This window comes from Rhinoderma darwinii, chromosome 1, assembly GCF_050947455.1.
Source record: "Rhinoderma darwinii isolate aRhiDar2 chromosome 1, aRhiDar2.hap1, whole genome shotgun sequence".
Lineage (NCBI taxonomy): Eukaryota > Metazoa > Chordata > Amphibia > Anura > Rhinodermatidae > Rhinoderma > Rhinoderma darwinii.
The window spans coordinates 495,276,191-495,299,579 of record NC_134687.1 but is presented as its reverse complement, the minus strand read 5'-3'; the positions used below and the strand labels follow the sequence as shown (position 1 = coordinate 495,299,579).

At 47.1% G+C, this 23,389-nt stretch overlaps 1 protein-coding gene across 1 annotated transcript in view; it reads left to right on the top strand.

Moving 5' to 3' along the window:
- The window catches only part of P2RX6 (purinergic receptor P2X 6), a 101,883-nt gene that overhangs the window by 5,713 nt on the left and 72,781 nt on the right, over positions 1-23,389 (top strand). Inside the window, exons 3-6 of the mRNA XM_075854779.1 lie at positions 13,387-13,458; positions 13,629-13,704; positions 15,567-15,651; positions 17,052-17,132. Of these exons, the coding sequence (XP_075710894.1) occupies positions 13,387-13,458; positions 13,629-13,704; positions 15,567-15,651; positions 17,052-17,132 (314 nt within the window). The remainder of the gene's footprint in view (positions 1-13,386; positions 13,459-13,628; positions 13,705-15,566; positions 15,652-17,051; positions 17,133-23,389) is intronic.

Sequence of the window (23,389 nt, the reverse complement as noted above, 5' to 3'; positions counted from 1 at the left end):
ACAAATACAAATCAGACTGTTCCATATGCCAGACATGTTTTATTACAAACTAATCAGTTAAATTTATATACTGCTCAACAAATAATAGATGATTCTTAGATCCTCATAGGTTCAGTCTTGAGAAATATCATAGGGTATCCAAATATATAGTAATTTCAAATCAATGGAAAAAACAAATAGACAAATTTTAATAGCATACTCTCTATAGAGAGATAAAATCATATAAAGTCAAATAATATGTAACATTAGGCTATAGCCCCTAATTAACCTAATTATATGGAGGTTTGACGTGAAGGCAGATTCTACATAAGGAGGGCAAGTCGGGCGTGTCTTGGGCATGGCGGCATGAGGCAGCATTATTTCGGAGCTCCGAGCACATCAGTGTATCAAGGCGATAACCCACCTCTTACCTGCCCGAGAAGTCATGCCAAGAGGCAGATCCAAGCCCGGCACACCCAGAGCCTCCTGTGAACCATCCCTGGTTCGTTTCCTGCAGCCAGCACCATCTCAGCAGCAGAAGTCCGACGGCCGCTCTCCTGCAGGTGTCATGGCGTCCTCCACTGCTCCGGCCACCTGCGTCCTGACGGAGCTGTCAGGAAAGCAGGACTTTCCGGCAGCTCTTCAGTCGGCCTCTCCCATGTCTGCTGGGCACACAGATGGATCGTACTCTCGCTGGACTCTGGGAGATGGTGAGAGCTCTCCCCACACGAGCCGACATGGCAGCGCACATGTCACAGTTTGAGGAGAAACAGGCCAAAGCACTGCTGGAGGTCTCCCAGTCTGTGCGCTCACTGGATGAACGAGTCACCCGACTAGAGAACAACAACCGGTCCTTAGCTTCCACAACCGTAAGTAATCAGGCCATGCGCCTGAAGGACTTTGCCTTTCATGTGGATGATATCGAAAACAGAGGCAGGCGAAACAATCTTAAGTTACGGGGGATCCCTGAATCAGTGCCCCCAGAGGAGTTGCAAGAGGTGGTGTCCACCATCTTTAATAAGTTGTTGAACCGTGCACCTGGGACGCCTTTGGAATTGGACAGGGTGCACTGCACGGCGGGCCCCAGAGTCAGGGACCTAGACCGCCCAGAGATGTGATATGTAGAGTCCATTTCTACAGACAAAAGGAGGACATTTTGCGTAATGCATGGGACCGCGGCTCGGTTCCCTACTACGGGGCTGATGTCCCGATTCTGCCAGATGTGTCATGCCTAACACTCTATATGAGGCGTATTGTTAAACCTCTACTGGAAGCCACCAAACGGGCGGGAGCCTCATATCGTTGGGGTCACCCTTTTCATATAATCCTATGGAAGGCTAGCCAAACCTTTCCGTTAAAACTCTGTTCGATCTCCCGGAGGCCTTCCGATTCTTGGAGTCCGAGAGGGTCCCGGTCCCGGATTGGACCCTACCTCCCCTCCACTACCACCCAGAAGAGAACTGGTGACACGTTCGCGACGACCAGAGCTGTGAGATGAGGGATCCATGCGCCCGGCTTGTAGTCCTCGAAGTGGGAACGATGTTTGATGGGACTGACTGGCATTTTTTCCCACCTACCGTTTGGTTTCCGTAGGCAGAGTTGAACGTTGACAGTGTTCATTGTTATAGGCCTGGAGGTCGGTTTCACCGAATGACCCATGGTGCTGTCCGCTAAAATGGCTTTCCCCCCTTCATAGGGTCTTTGAGAACTGACGAGACTGTTGGACTTGTGGGAGATGGAGGCCATGTACTTTAACATTACTGCATAAGGGAGGGGGTGGGTGTTCTCTCTCCACTTGGGTTCTATGATGGTCTCTGGTTTTTGGCTGTCAATATGTTATTGCCTAATATGATTTATGCAGTGTGTTGTCCACGTGCTCCGGACATCTTATGTTGCTGTGCCTTTCTACGAATTCATTTATTGACCTGTGGTTTTGCTCGTCCTGTTTTTGGGTTGTGCAAATCACAGTAGTCCCTTGGAGCCTTTGGGCTCTTCTTTTTCTCTCTACTCTTTCCACCTCCCTGTACCTTTCGCCTTTTGTCCTCTTGTCTGATCCACTGTTCCCCCCTCGCTCTTCTCCTCTTATCCTCAGGGCCATAACACCGGCTGCATCATGTCTAACTTAACTATTACCACTCTAAATGCACAGGGTCTGAATATACCGGAAAAGAGATCTTCACTGCTACGTCTTCTTTGGAAAAAAAGGGCTCAAGTAGTCTTCTTACAGGAGACGCATTTCCGCTCGAACGAGCTCCTGTCACTCCGCAACTCAAGATTCCCAGATGTATACCACAGTTCCTCTCCGGACACTAAAACCAAAGGCATATCCATCCTTGTGGCGAACTCTGTACCTTGGAAGTGTTTGGGGTGTCACACAGATGACGCGGGAAGATACTTGTTCGTAAAGGGTAAGATTGCAGACTGCACCATGACTTTTGCAAACATTTACCTCCCTAACTCGGGTCAACTGACATTACTGGAGGGGGCCCTTACTGTACTAGACGAATTTGTGGAGGGGACGTTGGTTATGGGAGGAGATTTTAATATGCCACTAGACCCCAGACTAGACACCATATCGAACCAGCCTGCCGTCTCTAGACCTTTCACTCGTCGCCTACAGCGTTCGCTCCACTCCCATCAATTAGTAGATCCTTGGCGCATACTACACCCAAATGATAGGGACTATACATTTTTTTCTCACTCACACAATATGTACTAACGTATAGACTACTTTCTGCTTTGGCATTCCCAGCTTACACTTCTCTCCTCGGCCTCTATAGATTGTATATCGTTTTTGGATCATGCCATGATAACTCTAACCCTGGCCTTCCTCTCCTTACACTCGACTCCGTGGCAGTGGCGTCTGAACGACTCATTGCTTCAAGATCCTGTGGTCTTGGAGGAAGTGACGTCTGAACTCCGATTCTACTTAGACACCAATGTTACGGCAGATTCTAATCCTCTTTCTGTAATGGCAGGGGGTAGGGAGACGGACAAGTGAGCTCTAATCTACCCGCCACTCTGTCCCTGCCTACTTGCAACGACCCGCCCTAGGCGACGGGGTACAACTGGGCGGCGGTCCCTGCGCTCAGTAAGTGCACGACAAACACGACAAACATACAAAGGAACACAAGCAAGGAAAAGGTGTCGTTGCCCACGGCAACACCGTGAGCAACCAGAGTGGTGAACGAGCCGAGTCAAGCCAGGAGTGTGCGAGGTACAAAACGAAAAGCAGAAGAGTAGTCGGTAAACCAGGGTCTGTATGGAGCAGGATCAAAAATAGCAGGAGCTGTAGCTGGGCCAGGAAACCACAAGGAAAGAATCACAAGCACCGAGGGACAGGAAGTGCAGGCTTAAACAGACCGAGGGCGGGAGCTAGCTGAGTCTGGCCAGGTTATGATAGGCTCTCCCACTCCTAAGCCTGCCAGCCTGAATGGTGGAAGCAGGAGTCAGTCTCAGGGATGTATTCTCAGGTGCTGACTGATTAGTTCTGGGAGTTAACCCCGAAGCTGTGCCTGGCAGATCCTTTACAGTACCCCCCTTTTATGAGGGGCCACCGGACCCTTTCTAAGTGGACCTGGCTTACTGGGGAAACGTAGGTGGAACCTCCTGACCAATACCCCAGCGTGAACATCCCGGGCGGGTACCCAAGTCCTCTCCTCGGGCCCGTATCCTCTCCAATGGACCAGGTACTGGAGGGAGCCTTGGACCATCTTGCTGTCCACAATCCTGGCCACCTCGAATTCCACCCCCTCCGGGGTGAGGATGGGAACAGGAGGTCTCTTCGAGGGAGCCAAGGACGGGGAGCAGCGTTTGAGGAGGGAGGCATGAAACACGTCGTGTATCCGAAAAGACGGGGGTAACTCCAGCCGGAAGGAGACAGGATTGAGGACCTCAATGACCTTATACGGCCCAATAAACCGGGGAGCAAACTTCTTGGACGGAACTTTGAGACGCAAGTTCCTAGACGACAACCACACCAGATCCCCGACCATAAACAGGGGGTTAGCAGAACGTTTTTTATCAGCCTGAGTTTTTTGTACGCTCTGGGACACCTCTAGGTTTTTCTGAACCTGGGCCCAGACTGTGCACAGTTCCCGATGAACGACCTCTACCTCGGGATTGTTGGAACTACCAGGTGAAACGGAGGAGAACCGTGGAAAATTACAAAAAAACGGAGAGACCCCTGACGAGTTACTGACCCGGTTATTAAGGGAAAATTCGGCGAGGGGAATGAAAGAGACCCAATCAAATTGACAGTCAGAGACAAAACACCTTAAGTATTGTTCTAGAGATTGATTAGTCCTCTCCGTTTGGCCATTGGTTTCAGGATGGAAGGCAGAGGAGAAGGACAGATCAATCCCCAACTTCATACAGAAGGCTCTCCAAAACAATGAAACAAATTGTACCCCTCTGTCCGAAACGATATTGACAGGGACCCCATGGAGACGCAGGATGTGTTTGACAAACAAGGTAGCCAACGTTTTGGCGTTGGGTAGTTTCTTGAGGGGCACAAAGTGGCACATCTTACTGAAGCGGTCCACCACCACCCACACCACCGACTTGCCTTGGGATGGAGGCAAATCGGTGATAAAATCCATGGAGATATGTGTCCAAGGTCTCTGGGGAATGGGCAAACAGTTTGTTTTCCCGAAGGACCTGGAGCACCTTCCTGACATTCTCAATGTGGGAGGACCAGTCCTTGGAAAACACCAGTATGTCATCAAGGTACACTACCAGAAAAATCCCCAGGTAATTTCTCAAAATCTCATTTATGAAATTCTGGAAGACCGCAGGGGCATTACACAACCCAAAGGGCATGACGAGGTATTCGAAATGGCCTTCGGGCGTGTTAAACGCAGTCTTCCACTCATCCCCCTTTTTGATGCGAATAAGGTTATACGCCCCCCGTAGATCCAATTTAGAAAACCATTGGGCCCCCTGAACCTGATTAAAGAGATCAGGAATCAAAGGAAGGGGATACTGGTTCCTTACCGTGACCTTATTCAGGCTACGGTAGTCAATGCATGGCCTAAGATCACCATCCTTCTTCCCCACGAAGAAGAAGCCAGCACCTACCGGAGAAGAAGAGGGACGAATGTAACCCTTGGCCAGGGATTCCTGGATATACACTCTCATAGCTTCACGTTCGGGACAAGAAAGATTAAATATCCTACCCTTAGGAAGCTTAGCTCCTGGTACCAATTCGATAGCGCAATCGTATTCTCTATGAGGAGGTAACACTTCGGAGGCCTCCCTAGAGAAAACATCAGCGAAGTCCTGAACAAACTCGGGTAGCGTATTCGCCTCCTTAGGGGGAGAAATAGAATTAACAGAAAAACATGACGTACAACATTCATTACCCCATTTGGTTAGCTCCCCAGTATTCCAGTCAAACGTAGGATTATGCAACTGCAACCAGGGAAGACCTAGAACCAAATCGTACGATAATCCCTGCATCAACAGTACAGAGCATTGCTCCAAATGCATGGAGCCAACAAGGAGTTCAAAAACAGGGGTATGCTGTGTAAAATAACCATTAGCAAGAGGAGTGGAGTCGATACCCACTACCGGGACAGGTTTAGGCAAATCAATCAGAGGCATAGCAAGGGACATAGCAAATTCCACAGACATGATATTAGTAGAGGACCCTGAATCCACGAAGGCACTGCCGGTAGCAGACCTACCACCAAAAGAGACCTGAAAGGGAAGCAAGATCTTAGTACGTTTCATATTTACGGGAAATACCTGTGCGCCCAAGTGACCTCCCCGATGATCACTTAGACTCGGAAGTTCTCTGGCTGCAATCTTACGCTTAGGACAGTTGTTCACTTGATGCTTGTCGTCCCCACAGTAGAAGCAGAGACCATTCTTCCTGCGGAATTCTCTACGTTGTTGGGGGGACACGGAGGCCCCGAGTTGCATAGGTATCTCTGAATCTTTCGGGGAGGAACGAAGCAACGGAGCTTCGGGAGGCATCATGGGGGAGTCGGAGGACAAAACACATACACGTTCACGTTGTCGTTCCCTGAGACGTCGGTCAAGTCGTACCGCTAAAGCCATAACCTGGTCTAGGGAGTCAGAAGAGGGATAGCTAACTAGCAGGTCTTTCAGGGCATTCAACAGACCCAACCTAAACTGGCACCTTAAGGCAGGGTCATTCCACCGAGAAGCTACGCACCACTTCCGAAAGTCAGAGCAATACTCCTCAACAGGTCTCTTACCCTGACTTAAGGTCACCAGCTGACTCTCGGCAAAGGCAGTCCTGTCAGTCTCGTCATAAATAAGTCCGAGAGCAGAAAAGAAACAATCAACGGAGGAAAGTTCAGGGGCGTCAGGAGCCAAGGAGAAGGCCCACTCTTGGGGCCCTTCCTGGAGCCGGGACATAATTATACCCACCCGCTGGCTCTCAGAACCTGAGGAATGAGGCTTTAAACGAAAGTAAAGCCTACAACTCTCCCGAAAGGAGAGAAAAGCCCTCCGGTCCCCTGAGAACCGGTCGGGCAACTTGAGGTGGGGTTCAAGAGGTGCGGTGAGGGGAACTACCAGGGTAGCATCAGGCTGGTTGACCCTCTGAGCCAGGGCCTGGACCTGTAGGGAGAGACCCTGCATTTGCTGAGCCAGGGTCTCACGGGGATCCATAGTGGTGTCAGGGACCAGGGGTAGACTAGGTATGGGCTTGTGATTATGTAATGGCAGGGGGTAGGGAGACGGACAAGTGAGCCCTAATCTACCCGCCACTCTGTCCCTGCCTACTTGCAACGACCCGCCCTAGGCGACGGGGTACAACTGGGCGGCGGTCCCTGCGCTCAGTAAGTGCACGACAAACACGACAAACATACAAAGGAACACAAGCAAGGAAAAGGGGCCGTTGCCCACGGCAACACCGTGAGCAACCAGAGTGGTGAACGAGCCGAGTCAAGCCAGGAGTGTGCGAGGTACAAAACGAAAAGCAGAAGAGTAGTCGGTAAGCCAGGGTCTGTATGGAGCAGGATCAAAAATAGCAGGAGCTGTAGCTGGGCCAGGAAACCACAAGGAAAGAATCACAAGCACCGAGGGACAGGAAGTGCAGGCTTAAATAGACCGAGGGCGGGAGCTAGCTGAGTCTGGCCAGGTTACGATAGGCTCTCCCACTCCTAAGCCTGCCAGCCTGAATGGTGGAAGCAGGAGTCAGTCTCAGGGATGTATTCTCAGGTGCTGACTGATTAGTTCTGGGAGTTAACCCCGAAGCTGTGCCTGGCAGATCCTTTACACTTTCAGTCTGAAAAGCCCATAAATGCGTTATGAGAGGAGTTCTCATACAGATTGGCTCCAGACTCAAAAAGGAACGTGCTGCAGTATTTACAGAACTAGTGGGGAAAATACACGCCCTGGAACTCACACACAAAAGGCTATTAAACCCGGGCTCGGGAGCGGAACTAATAAGGTTGCGGGATAAACTATGTACTTTGACACTCTCAGCTGCCAAAGCCTCTCCTGCTAAATGGCGTAGACACTACTATGAATTTGGCAACAAGCCGAGTCGCATGTTAGCACAGGATTTACGAGCGCAGAGGATGCGCACGTATGTCCCTTGCATTACCTCCTCAGAGGGCACAAAGGTACACTCGCCGGGACAAACTTTTAGTTCCTATTATTTAAAGTTATACAACCTAAGGGATACTGAACTCATTCCTCTCCCCAATACTAGACGTGACGCCATCAGATCATACATTCAATCCTCGGGATTAAGCCAGATTCCACAGGAGGCGGTGACAACACTAGACGCCCCGATCACGGCAGATGAAATTCTTGAAGCTCTCAAAGCATCCCCCTCTGGTAAGGCCCCAGGCCCTGATGGTCTTTCGCTGGCCTATTATAATAACTTACTCCCCTCCTCACTAGTCCTTTTTTGGCGGCCTTTAATTCCATTCCAGAAGGTAGATCGCTGCCTATAGACACATTAAGAGCTCACATAACAGTAATCCCTAAGGAAGATAAGGACCCCTCCCAATGCACTAGTTACCGCCCCATTTCCCTACTAAATTTAGACTTAAAACTTTTCTCAAAGATTTTAGCTACACGAATCACGCCATTTTTATCGAAAATAATTCATGGGGACCAGACAGGCTTTCTTCCTTCGAGAGAGTCCAGGGATAATACCATTCCAGCTATCAATCTCATTGAGCACATTACCGCCTCCTCGGTTTCAGCGTTTTTGCTCTCCACCGATGCCGAGAAAGTGTTTGACCGGATTGATTGGTCTCCTCAAGACTTTATCTTATATAGGTCTGGCCCAGGGTATGCTTAGTTGGATTTTGAGTCTATACTCTTCCCCTTTGGCATCGGTGAAGGTCAACGGTCACCACTCTTCCTCCTTCCCCATTTCTAACGGAACCCGCCAGGGCTGCCCGCTCTCTCCTTTGATTTTCACCATAGTTTGGAACCCTTCTTAAGTCATGTCTCAGCTAACCCAGATGTTGTGGGTGTCCAGGTGGGGGATACGACTCACAAAGTCGCAGCATATGCGGATGACTTACTCTTTTTCCTTTCACAGCCCCGCATCTCGGTACCGAACCTGATGGCTGAATTTCGGTCGTTTGCAGCGCTGTCCAACTTTAAAATAAAGTTCCAAAAATCAAAAGCTCTCAATGTCTCCCTCTCACCCCAAGTAGTGGAAGCCTTGGCGGATTCCTTCCCCTTCAAGTGGGCGGCTAGTTCCATTAAATATCTAGGCATTCGGCTTGCAAATTGGCCCTCACACCTTTATGCATGTAACTATCCCCATATATTACGAACACTTAAGGGAGATCTTGAAAGATGGTCTAGAGCAGGGGTCAGGAACCTTTTTGGCTAAGAGAGCCGTAAACGCCACATATTTTGAAATATAATTCCGCGAGAGCCGTACAATATGTTTAAAGGGCCATTGACAGATCAATCGCTCCAATGTTCACTTAGTACAGCAAGGAATGCTCCTCCCTGCTGTATAAAGCCACAACTGGACTGAAACAATGGTAATTAGCAGTAAAAAAATTAAATAAATAACTTACATTGTGAGCTTGCGATGCATGACATCAGTCCAGCAGTCTGGCTTCTTCTTTTTCCTGCGCATGACTGGAAGCTGGCATTCTTCCCACCTGATGTTGAGAGAATGCCAGCTTTGAGGCATTCGCAGAAGAAAGAAGCTGGAATGTTGGACATGTCACACAACGCATTGTCAGTTATGTCAATTATCTATTTTATTATTTTACAGCGAATTATTGTTTAGGTCCAGCGGTGGCTTAGTGCAGCAGAGAGGAACACTCCTTTGTGTACTAAGTGACCGCTGGAGCAATTGTATCTGTCAGTGGCCCTTTTAAAAGTGTTGGTCTTACAGAAAATGAACAAAAAAGAGAGGCTCAGACCCATAGGGAACTAAAGCATTTACTACTTAAAGTGGTACATACAAGCAGGCACACCCAGCGTAATAAATAATTGAACTTTATTAAATAGTCTCACTGTACATAAAGTGCACACATTGACTTGTATTTAATTTTAAAGAACAACAAATCTCCGAACTCTTTTTTTTATAACATAATAACGTTTTAATGCTGTTGCTAACCAACGACGAATAGAATACTTCCTACCGTTAACGTCCAAGGGAGACACAAGGGAGGAGGCAGATGCCGCTTCACTAGGGGACGCAGGTGCGTGCTTGCAGACGGCGCGGCTATGCAGGGAGTTATGGGAAATGTAGTCCATGCTCCCTGCCGCTCACCACTGCCGCCAATGCTTATCAGGCCATCAAAGAACTACCAATATCAGCGTGCACCGCGGCCTGATGGAGCGCGGTGCACGGGCTGATGGAGCGCGGTGCATGCATCCTTCCCATAGACAGGTAGGAGCCCTGTCTGCGAGCCAGATACGGCCATCAAAAGAGCCATATCTGGCTCGCGAGCCATAGGTTCCCGACCCCTGGTCTAGAGGGACCTTCACTTGGTTTGGTAGTTGCGCCATATTCAAAATGAATGTGTTGCCAAGGCTGTTGTACTTCTTTCAGGCACTCCCTATCTACATACCGCGTCTATTCTTTACCTCCCTCTCTTCCCTAATGCTTAAGTTTATTTTGTCGAATAAACCCTCACGCATTGCATGAACAACTCTGACCCGCCCGAGGTTTGACGATGGTTTGGGCTTGCCTGAAATTCATCAATACTACCAGGCGGCACATTTGACGCGCATCATAGATTGGTGTAGGCATGGCGGTTCCAAACCATGGGTCAAGTTGGAACAATCCTTTCTATCCCTCCCTCGAAGGATGGTTGTTGGATCAGATCCCACCATCGGCAAGATCTCACTCTCTTATCTGTCCCACCCTGCGAGTTGCGACGCTTGCATTCAAACATTTCCGTATCTCCCAATCACCGTCACCACTATACCCAGTATTAGGCAATCCCTCTTTTCAGCCGGGTTGTGAACCTGGACCATTCTCTCACAAACGTCTAGCTGGGGAGACGCAGGCCCGCCATTATATCAGTAATGACAGTTGGAAGACGACATCTCAATTAACAGACAGTGCGGATCCGGGCCACCTCCCGCTCTGGCAGGCCTCCCAAATCCATCGCTTTCTATTATCTCTCGCCCCTGCATCCGAATTTTCACATGACCTTACAGCATTTGAAACGTTATGCACAATGCCGGGCCCGGTCAGTCACGTCCTTTCGGTAACATATAGTTTCATAAACTCCCCAACGGCAGACTCACATCCATCATACTTGGCTAAATGGGCGACGGGCCTTGACATAAGTGTTACAGCGGATGTGCGTACTCGACTGTATACCATGACTCATCAATCTTCCACATCAAGTAGAATTCAGGAAGCGGGCTATAAGATTCTGACGGGATGGTACAGGGTCCCTTCCAGACTTCACAAATTTTACCCTGAGGTGTCTCCTTTGTGTTGGAGATGCGGGGTGGGGGTCGGTGATCTTTTACATACCCTTTTGGGATTGTCGGCGATTAACAACTTTCTGGGATACGGTCTGGAGTGTAGCTTCTAGGTTTACTGACTATACGTTGCCCAGATCCCCGGGCTTCTTCCCGCTCCATCTGTGTGACATCCCGATCTCCACATACAAGAAGTCAATAGTACGACATCTGATCAACACGGCACGTGCTTGCATTACGGCTATGTGGAAACAGGTTGAGCCCCCCACGGTGCGCCTTTGGTTTCAGAAGATCCAGGAAGTGAAACGTATGGAGGAGCTTACGGCTTCCTACGGGACACTCATGATAAGTTTATGCGAGTATGGTCAACCTTGGTAAGCTTTGAGAATTCTTCGGAGTATATCGCTCTGCTGTCCCAATAGTGTGTAACTGAAATTACGTATTCCTCCTAAGAAACGTCCTCTTATGGGGTGTATGCTGAGGATAAGTCCCCCCTCTATACCCTTCTTCCTCTTCCCTCTTCCCTTCTCCTTTCTGGTTCACTCTCTTTCCTTGTATTCTCTGTGTCTGTATAATTTTCATTTGTGCTCCTATGTCACAACTGTATATCACTGAGTCGTGAAATGTTTTATTTCTCTGTCATGCACCTTTGATAAATAAATAAAAACAGAATAAAAAAAAAAAAAAGGAGGGCAAGTCACACAGTCTAAGGCCTCATGCACACGACCGTAAAAACTCCCGTTATTACGGGTAGTAATTACGACCCGTAATAACGGGCTCATAGACTTCTATTGGCGACGGGTGCCTTCCCGTTTTCTCACGGGAAGGTGCCCGTGCCGTTGAAAAAGATAGAACATGTCCTATTTCAGGCCGTAATAACGGCACGGACAGTCCATAGAAGTCTATGGAGCTTTCGTAATGACGGGTGGCTACATGTGTGCACCCGTCATTACGGCAGCGTTGCTAAGCGACGTTAGTAAATAGTCACTGTCCAGGGAGCTGAAAGAGTTAACTGATCGGCAGTAACTCTTTCAGCACCCTGGACAGTGACTACCGATCAGTATAAACCTGTAAAAAATAAAAATAAAAGACGTTCATACTTACCGAGAACTTCCTGCTTCCTCCAGTCCGGTCTCCCGCCCGTTGCCTTGGTGACGCGTCCCTCTCGACATCCTGGATGACGTTTCAGGCCATGTAACCGCTGCAGCCAATCACAGGTCAATCACAGGCTGCAGCGGTCACATGGACTGCCGCGTCATCCAGGGATGTCGGGCTGGATGTGAAGAGAGGGACGCGTCACCAAGACAACGGCCGGGTAAGTATGAATTTCTTTAACTTTTATTACAGAAAAGGCTGTCCCTTCTCTCTATCCTGCACTGATAGAGAGAAGGGGCTGCCGATTAGTGCAGTGCTATTTTGCCGCCAAAAACGTGCCCGTAAATACGGGTGGAATACGGGTGACACCGGACCCTTATTTACGGGCACGGGTTCGTAAATACTGGTGCAAAACGGGTGGAATACGTGTGACACCGGACCCGTATTTACGCCAGTATTTACGGGTGGGAAAAAATACGGTCGTGTGCATGAGGCCTAAGCAATATCACCCAGTTTAAAATTTACATTAAGACCTTCAGGTTTTAGGGTTCTTAAGCGACGAATCCACTCTAATTCTCTCATTTTGACAAGATGTGTTTTGTCCCCTCCCAGTCTCAACGGTGGAACAATGTCAATTATACAAAAGCGTAGCTGTCTTTCATTATGTTTAGTGAAAAACGTTTAGACACTGGGAGATATAAACATTTGGAACGGATCGTATAACGATGCTGGTTAAGTCTAATTTTTAATTCCAACGTGGTTTCGCCCACGTACCATAAATTACACGGGCATTGTAATAGGTAGATAAGGTGATTTGAGTTATAGGTTAAATAATATCTAATATTGAACATCACATTAGTTTTAGGATGTAAAAAGCAGTTTTCTTTAATATATGTGTGTGTGTGTGTGTGCGCGTGCGTGCGTGCGTGCGTGTGTGTCTGTGTGTGTGTTATGTATTTGTACTTTTATTTCTATTGTTTTTTTCAATAATAAGACAGAATGCACTATGCTCCCTCGAGTGCTGGCTGCAGGCAGTCCTAATTTTATAATTTCACTCATCACAAAAATTGAGCTTTAACTGCTATAAATATAGATTTAGAAATTTGCCAGCATAAAACATAGGGCCTAAAATCTTTATGTTATTAAAAGGAAGAGATCCATTTAATCACAATATTGTACATTGTACTAATCATCTTTATTTCAAACAGTATAAGGAATGGGTTACATAGCAGCCCCACAATTCTCCATTTACAATTTCTTTTAGCGGGTCTCTACCTACATACATGTTCAGTTAATCACCTTGTTAGATCATGTAAATATCAACTCATGTAAGTATCTAGATTTTTTTTTTATATCAACATTGCTGTTCAAATATGATGTGTATATATAATGAACTTTGTATTACAGGGAGAAAATGTTCTGTTTTTGGTAACAAATTTTATCTCAACACCTGGACAAGTATTAGGAGTGTGTCCAGAGGTAAGAAGGCTCTTTTTGTATGAGTAGTTTACAGTCCATACTGTAAGTCTACAAGTTTTGTTTTGATCATGGAAGACTTAGTAAGACATAGCTAAGTTCTGAAAGGTCATATCTGGTTGTGAAGTGGCATTACATTCTATTGTCTGCTCTATAATTTATTTCCCTTACAGAGTCCAACAATTTTAGATGGCAAATGTAGTGAAGACTCAAACTGCACAGAAGGAGAACCTGTGATTATTGGAAATGGTAACTTGTTTATTAAGCTTCTAATACTTATAGTGTAGATAGCACCAATATCTTCCATTGTGTTATGCAGTGTCCTATGAAAATAGAGATGAGGATTTAGGATTGAACTGTTTTCACTTTAATCTTATTAAAAACCTTCCCATGGAAGCTGTAGTTTAGGTCCCTGTGTACTTTGTGACATTGACAACATAAACTGCACAGTAATAGCCCTTTTACACCAGCCGATAATCGGCCGGTGCAGCGAGCGCCGATCAACGAGACATCGTTGATTAGCGCTTGTTTTCTCCTGTCACATGGAGCTTTGGATGGGGACGAGCGGTCGTTACTCCGATCACTCGTCCCCATACGTTATCATGTCCGCAGCAAGTCTCCCTGTTTACACAGAGAGATGTGCTGCCAAAAATGATAATATTTTACGTTTTTAAAACGATACGACCAGCAGATGATCGAGCGGTTGCAAGTGACAAGACCAGAGAAAATGTTGTACAAAAAAAGACAAAGGAAAGTGAAGCAGCACTACCAAATATGTGAAAAAAATGATCCTTTAATTCCACGTGCGACGTTTCAGCTCAGTGTGAGCCTTTCTCAAGCACACAAAAAAAAGGATTTTTATGTAGATTGTACTATTGTCAAAACAACAAACATTAGCAAACATTTCACAGCAGTACCATACAATACAATATAATACAATGGAATATTGTTGTTTTTTTTCTTTTTTTGGACAACCTCAATGTTCTCAATCGTTTTATTCGTATAGTATTAAAAATAGGGCACTAAATGCCAAAAGTACTGAGTGTAGGCGTAGGCACACAGATCCACGGTCCCTGATAAAATGTCAGGAAACAGGTGATATTGAAAACCTTTCAATCGATATGACACAAGACAGGGGTAGCAATAGTACTCCTCAACCACTTGCCATAGCGATGCAAAGGTAAACAAGCTTCCTTGGAATGTCCTGTATGCACATAGAAACAAACGTGCCACACTCTGGACATGCACAGGGGACCTAAGCAAATGTAGATGTGGTCTGGTTACCACAGTAAAGCAACGTCCCAACGCGTTTCTGCAGCCCTGTAACTACAGGGCAGCGTCCTCAGGGGTTAAATTCGCTTATTATTAATGAACTGCCGAACAGCACATTTTCTGCTGTTTGTTTTGTATTCTCCGGCGTGCACTGAGACACTGATAACTGATAACTGGACCAGTTATCAGTGTCTCAGTGCACGCCGGAGAATACAAAACAAACAGCAGAAAATGTGCTGTTCGGCAGCCTTGTGTCATATCGATTGAAAGGTTTTCAATATCACCTGTTTCCTGACATTTTATCAGGGACCGTGGATCTGTGTGCCTACGCCTACACTGTACTTTTGGCATTTAGTGCCCTATTTTTAATACTATACGAATAAAACTACTTTTAACATTTTTCTAGGCAGGACTATACATTTATTAATTAACGTTTACTATTTACACTGATTTTTTGGAATTTAACCTCAATGTTCTCAATCCAATTTTAGCACTTTATGTGCCTACATACTGTAGGTACCTATTGGTCCAATGTATACACATACAAGTCCTAAGTAAAAAAAAAACAACTTCCCATTATATCTAATACATTTTCCTGACTGTTGAATTATTATAATTTGTATCAGCAACTGATACTGTGTACTTCGGCATGGAAATGAAGATTGAGATATACAATATGACTGTGCTAGTGACAGATATGATCACACTACACAACTATGGGGGCCTTGCAGTCATGCTCCAATGGCCAAATTATTTAGTATGAATGGTCCTGAAAATCACCTAATGTAGTGAAGACAGCAAAAAAATAAAAAATGCCTACCTTTGTCTGTATTTTGCAGGTATAAAAACAGGGAAGTGTAATACAACTCATTTCACTTGTGAGATATATGGCTGGTGTCCTGTTGAGAATCCACAACTAATCAGGTAAGTTCTTATAAATTCCTATTTTTGCATTTAATTCACTTAAAATCAAATATATCATAACCACATCTCTGTACACAGTGATGTATCCAGCTCACAGCTCTAGTGAGAGTAGTTGTGTGGGAATCTCACCACATTTTCTTGTATTAGTGCCACCATTGTAGTAGTACATCTGGTACAGCCATCAGGGGCCCAGGCTTACAAGTGAGAAAAGGGTGCCCGCCGCCTCCAGCCGTCAGCTAGTGCAGCCAGTTAACTATTGCCTGTGCAGCTTCACTTATGTAAATTGTAAAGGCTTCCAACGCAGCCATTTTTTAACATGGAGTCCCTTCATTTCACGTAAATTAAACTGCAAAGGATCCAGTTCAACTAGTATGGATGGGCTGAACCTGCCAACTTTCACTTACATCAGCCACTGTGTTGTTGCGATAAACCAGCCTGAAAGAGTCAAAGCAAAAGGTGGGAGGATTCAGAGGAGGAGAGCTATCTGCCCACCCGAAAGCAGCAAGCCCTCATTTCATTCTGACCACTGGCCTATTGCACTGGGAAACACCAGCACTATATTTATTTATTTTTTATTATATATTTATGGGGGGGTGGACGGCCCAATAAGCCCCAGTAGGAGCAGACCTGATCATTCTGCTAGATTATGCCCCCTTCTTTGTGCATCAAAAAAAGTCATCCCCTCCCGCACTTTCCCCCCCATGTTTTTATGGATCTTTTCAGACCTGTACCATTTTTAAGGTCCTCTTGGGAGAAGGAACATCATCCATAAAATTATTTTATACCTAATTTAATTAGGACAACACTTCTCTGTCCTATTACACAAATCAGAGAATATTAAAAGGGGTGTTCCAGCTGTACTCAGCTGTTTTTATAATTCCCTAAGAACTTGAATGGAACGGCAGTGTGCATTCTGGACTGCTGCTCCTTTTAAACTACTCCTCTCCAAAGTTTGGAGGGAAAGGGGACCGGGGACCTCTGTTCTAGTCATCAGTTGAAGTTCCAGCGGTCGGACCTACATTAATCTAACAATTATCACCTATCCAATGGATAGGTGATAAAGGCTTGTGGCTGGAATACGCCTTTAAGGAAATGTTGATAATAAACGTTTTGTTTACATGATAATGATTCATCTTCGTTTCAAACAATACAACATACTATGAATGCAAAATAATAATGAATGGAGCGAATATGCATCCGTGCGAAATCCGTGGCAATAATAAACATGCTGTGGATTTTAAAATCCATAGAATGTGGAAAGTGAGCGGATTTGATGAGGACTTAGGCGCAGAATCTGCACCTTTTTCCTCATTAAATCCTCAACGTGTGAACATGGCCTAGCTGATAACAAAATATAATTGGCAACTGTGTAAGTTTTTTCCTTATTTTTCTCTCTTTAGAAAAACACCATTAAAGGAAGCTGAAAATTTCACTCTTTTTATAAAAAATGAAGTTTACTTTAGAAAATTTAATTTCTCGAGGTAAGCGTTTTTTTTTGTTTTTTTTTAAAGACTACATTTACAATAGATCTACAACTTTCTCATCCATCTGTACTTGATTTTCTTAATCAGACCGATAAACAGAAGTCTAGGACAGTACTAAAATCTGGGAAATTGTGGAAATAGTTCAGGCCAAGTCTTTCTCTGATATATCAAATTCCAATTTCTCTAAGCATTTAGTACATGAAGAAACAGTTGCTATAGCAATGTCCCAGATTTAGAATGTAGTAATGTTCCTCCTGGTGTACCGGAGAAGGAAAGTAGAAACAACCTAGAAGTTCAGCTGACTTAAATTCCTTTTTTTTTTACATAAGGTGTCCATATTGCTTTAGATTATAGGAATTTCAGTTTGTAGGTTCTTTCGAAGGTGATCTTTGTATCCTGGAGTGTTTTACTTTAAAGCACAATTGTCCTTATTAGGGACTACTTGCACAGTTATTAATAAATTGTATACAGATTATGGCTAATATTAATAGCTAATTTGGATCCTTTTAAAAGATCCTTTCCCTGGAGCTAAGTCAGGCTAAAAGTGCTTCTCTCCCCCCGCATCATGTGTACGTGCATTTTAATGAGTCAGGGGTCATAAGTCACAGCTGTCTACCAATTAACATTAAAATCATTTGGCTGACAGCTATCTAATGGCCGTGGACAAATTTATTTTTGGAGCTCTTAGACACCTGCCTATGGCAGAAACCACGGCTACGTTTGTGATAAATTATTGTTGTCCTTCTCTGCTTATACAGTAGTTGGTTCATGTGGCTAAGGCAATAGGCAATACATAAATGGTTTATAGACATGGCTTCCTTAAAGGCTATGAAAACTATTTTATTTATTTTTTTTAAATAAAAATGTGTATCAGTGTGATTGGTGCAACTTTGTAATTACAATTTATTAAAAAAATGTTTTACTTTTTGAGATACAGCTGCTTTGTATCCAGTATATAGAGCAGTTGTATTTTGCGCTCAGGGCCGGCCTTAGGGGTGTGCGACCTGTGCCTTTTCACAGGGCGCATCACTCCAGCAGGTGGAAGGGGGCGCTGCGCTGGCTCCCTTCCCCTGCTTGTTTCAGAAGCACCTGGGTGACTCAGCAGCCGCTTTTCCGCCCGGGCGCTTCTTCACTCAGTTGTGACGCTACCTCTGTAGCAGCCATAGCGGCTGCTAGCGGCGACACCAGGCATGAGGGCCATGGGTGGCGGCGCCGCTAGCAGCCGCTGCAGCTGCTACAGAGGTATCACCCTGCTCTGCTATCTACTAGCGAGACTGTAGCTCCCTGAAGGAGCGGAATCCCCGTGTGGACAGGGAATCCAGTCCTGGAGCGCTCCGGTTGATGTCTCTGTCCATATATTAGTTTTATGAGCAGACAAACTACAAAAAATGTGAAAAAAAACCCACTTTTTAAAATAATTTTTTATATATATTTATCTATATTATATAGATATAGATATCAGGCGCATAGCTAGGTGGGTCAGGGGGGCATGTGCCACGGGGGCAACTAAGGGGGAAGGTGGGGGGCACCAGGGCTGCACCATCGATGACGGTGGCCTGCTGCCTCTCGGAGGGGAAACCAGCAGCCGCCACCCCCTCCTCGGTATAAGAGATGAATGGCCAGGTACGTTCCTGCCAATCAGCGCCTTTCACAGACGTAAGCGGAGCGATGATGATCGTTCAACCCCAACAGACCTCTCAGAAGAGAGCAGGTCTGCATTGCCACCAGACGGCGGGGACACGATTAAGGTGAGTATGTAAAGTTTTTTTTTTATCCTAATGAAAATGTGAGTGTCATTATCTACAGGGGGGCTATATATAGGGGTGGACTATAAGTGGAGCACTATAGGGGGAGCTATATGTGAGGCACTATATTCAGGTGTGGGCTATATGTGGTGTACTATTTATAGGGGGAGATATATGTAGGGCACTATCTACAACGGGGTCTATATGTGGGGATGTGGAGCACTATCTATAGGGGAGCTATATGTGAGGCACTATCTACAGGGATGGGCTATATGTTGGACACTATATACAGGGGTGGTATATATCTATAGGGGGCTATATACAGGGGTAGGCTATATGTGCAGCACTATAGGGGGATGTTATGGCAGGAAGGAGGTGAAGGGAACAAGTGAGCCCTAATCTACCCACCGCCCTGTCCCTGCCTACTTGCAACGACCCACCCTAGGCGACGGGGTACAACTTGGCGGCGGTCCCTACGCTGACTAAGTGCAAGGGGATACAAACAGGGAACAAGCAAGGGAAGGGGCAGTAGCCCACGGAACACCGTGAGGAAACGGAGTGGTGAACGAGCCAGTCAGGATCAGGATGTAATGGAGTATACAAACGCAGAGCACGGAGCAGGAAGCAAGCCAGGGGCAGAGCGAAGCAGGATAAGCGGGAACTGAAGCAAGGCAGAAGCACGGCAGAAGCAGGCTGGAGCAAGGCAGCAGTGGGGCCAGGAAACCAAGAAGAATCACAAGCAATGAGGAAGAGAAAACGGCAGGTATAAATGGACAGGGGGCGGAGCTAACTCCGACTGACCAGGCCGCGATAGGCTCTCCCACTCCTGAGCCTGCCACCCTGATTGGTGGGAGCCGGTGTCAGTCTAAGAGGTCTGGCCTCAGGTGTCGACTGATTAATCCTGGGAGTATCCACAGACGTAGTGCCTGGCAGATCCTTTACAGTACTCCCCCTTTTATGAGGGGCCACCGGACCCTTACTAAGAGGACCCGGTTTAGTGGGGAAAAGAAGGTGGAACCTCCTGACCAATACCCCAGCGTGAACATCTCGAGCAGGTACCCAAGTCCTCTCCTCCGGCCCGTATCCTCTCCAATGGACCAGGTACGGGAGGGAGCCCTGGATCATCCTACTGTCCACAATCTTGGCCACCTCGAATTCCACCCCCTCAGGGGTGAGAACGGGAACAGGAGGTTTCCTCGAGGGGGACCAGGACGGGGAGCAGCGTTTAAGGAGGGAGGCATGAAAGACGTCGTGTATGCGAAAGGATGGGGGCAGCTCCAGACGGAAGGATACAGGGTTGAGGACTTCAATGACCTTATAAGGCCCAATAAATCGAGGAGCAAACTTCCTGGACGGGACCTTAAGGCGCAAGTTCCTAGACGACAACCACACCCGATCCCCGACGACAAACCGGGGGTTAGCAGAACGTCTTCTATCAGCCTGAATCTTTTGTACGCTCTGGGACGCCTCTAGGTTCTTCTGAACCTGGGCCCAGACTGTGCACAGTTCCCGATGAACGTCCTCTACCTCGGGATTATTGGAACAACCAGGAGAAACGGAGGAGAACCTTGGATTAAACCCGAAATTACAGAAAAACGGGGAGACCCCTGACGAGTTACTGACCCGGTTATTTAGGGAAAATTCGGCGAGGGGAAGGAATGAGACCCAATCAAATTGACAGTCAGAGATGAAACACCTTAAATATTGTTCCAGGGATTGATTAGTCCTTTCCGTTTGGCCATTAGTTTCGGGATGGAAGGCGGAGGAGAAGGACAGATCAATCTCCAACTTTTTACAAAAAGCTCTCCAAAACAAGGAAACAAATTGTACCCCTTTGTCAGAAACGATATTGACTGGGGCCCCATGGAGACGCAGAATGTGTTTAACAAACAAAGAAGCTAACGTCTTGGCGTTAGGTAGTTTCTTAAGGGGCACAAAGTGGCACATCTTGCTGAAGCGGTCTACTACCACCCACACCACCGACTTGCCCTGAGATGGAGGCAAATCGGTGATAAAATCGGTGATAAAATCCATGGAGATATGGGTCCAGGTCGGGACCTAGGGTCTTGGACCTAGCACAAACCTCACAAGCGGCGACGTAAGCCCTAACGTCTTTAGCCAACCCAGGCCACCAATAGTTTCTGGTAATGAGGTGTTTGGTACCCAAGATGACCAAGGTTATATGACCCCCGTAGATCGAACTTAGAGAACCATTGGGCCCCCTGAACATGATTAAAAAGATCCGGAATCAAAGGAAGGGGATACTGGTTCCTTACTGTGACCTTATTCAAGTTCCGATAGTCAATGCACGGCCTAAGACCACCATCCTTCTTCCCCACGAAGAAGAAGCCAGCACCTACAGGAGAAGTCGAGGGGTGAATGAAACCCTTGGCCAGGCATTCTTGGATATACTCCCTTATAGCTTCACGTTCAGGACATGAAAGATTAAATATCCTACCCTTAGGAAGCTTAGCACCTGGTACCAAATCGATGGCGCAATCGTAATCTCTATGAGTGGGCAACACCTCGGAGGCCTCCTTAGAAAACACATCAGCGAAGTCCTGAACAAACTCAGGAAGCGTGTTTACCTCCTCACGGGGAGAAATAGAGTTAACCGAAAGACATGACGTCAGGCATTCACTACCCCATTTGGTGAGATCCCCAGTATTCCAATCAAACGTGGGATTATGCAGCTGCAACCAGGGAAGACCTAATACCAGATCGGACGATAATCCCTGCATCACCAGTACAGAGCACTGCTCCAAATGCATGGAGCCAACAAGGAGTTCAAAAACAGGAGTATGCTGAGTAAAATAACCATTAGCAAGAGGAGTGGAGTCGATACCCACTACCGGGACAGGATAAGGCAAATCAATAAAAGGCATTTTTAGAGACATAGCAAATTCCACAGACATGATATTAGCAGATGAGCCAGAATCCACGAAGGCACTGCCAGTGGCAGACCGGCCAGCAAACGAGACCTGAAAGGGAAGCAAAATTTTATTGCATTTCATATTAACAGGAAATACCTGTGCGCCCAAGTGACCTCCCCGATGATCACTTAGGCGCGGAAGTTTTCCGGCTGCTTATTCTTGCGCCTGGGACAGGTGTTCAGTTGATGCTTGTCATCCCCACAATAGAAGCAGAGACCATTCTTCCTGCGGAACTCTCTACGTTGTCGAGGGGACATGGAGGCCCTGAGTTGCATAGGTACCTCCGAGTCTTCCGTGGGAGAGCGAGGAGACGGGACCTCGGGGGGAATCGCAGGGAAGTCATAGGGGAAAACATTGGAACATTCAAGCTGACGTTCCCTGAGACGTCGGTCAAGTCGTACTGCTAGGGCCATAACCTGGTCTAGGGAGTCAGAAGAGGGGTAGCTAACAAGCAGATCCTTCAGGGCGTCAGATAATCCTAACCTAAACTGGCACCTTAGGGCCGGGTCGTTCCACCGAGAAGCTACACACCACTTTCTAAAATCAGAACAGTATTCCTCAACAGGTCTCCTACCCTGACGTAAGGTCACCAGCTGACTCTCGGCTAAGGCAGTCCTGTCAGTCTCGTCGTAAATGAGTCCGAGGGCAGAGAAAAAACGATCAACGGAGGAAAGTTCAGGGGCGTCAGGAGCCAAGGAGAAGGCCCACTCTTGGGGCCCTTCCTGGAGTCGGGATATAATGATACCCACCCGCTGGTTCTCGGAACCTGAGGAGTGAGGTTTTAGACGGAAGTAAAGTCTGCAACTCTCCCGGAAGGAGAGAAAAGTCTTACGGTCCCCTGAGAACCGGTCAGGTAACTTGAGGTCAGGTTCTAGAGGTGAGGTGAGGGGTACTACTATGGCAGCGTCAGACTGGTTGACCCACTGAGCCAGGGCCTGGACCTGTAGGGAGAGGCCCTGCATCTGCTGGGTCAGGGTCTCAAGGGGGTCCGTGATAGCGTCAGCGTAGGAGAAATGGTAGACTAGGTATGGGCTTGTGATTATGTTATGGCAGGAAGGAGGTGAAGGGAACAAGTGAGCCCTAATCTACCGACCGCCCTGTCCCTGCCTACTTGCAACGACCCGCCCTAGGCGACGGGGTACAACTTGGCGGCGGTCCCTACGCTGACTAAGTGCAAGGGGATACAAACAGGGAACAAGCAAGGGAAGGGGCAGTAGCCCACGGAACACCGTGAGGAAACGGAGTGGTGAACGAGCCAGTCAGGATCAGGATGTAATGGAGTATACAAACGCAGAGCACGGAGCAGGAAGCAAGCCAGGGGCAGAGCGAAGCAGGATAAGCGGGAACTGAAGCAAGGCAGAAGCACGGCAGAAGCAGGCTGGAGCAAGGCAACAGTGGGGCCAGGAAACCAAGAAGAATCACAAGCAATGAGGAAGAGAAAACGGCAGGTATAAATGGACAGGGGGCGGAGCTAACTCCGACTGACCAGGCCGCGATAGGCTCTCCCACTCCTGAGCCTGCCACCCTGATTTGTGGGAGCCGGTGTCAGTCTAAGAGGTCTGGCCTCAGGTGTCGA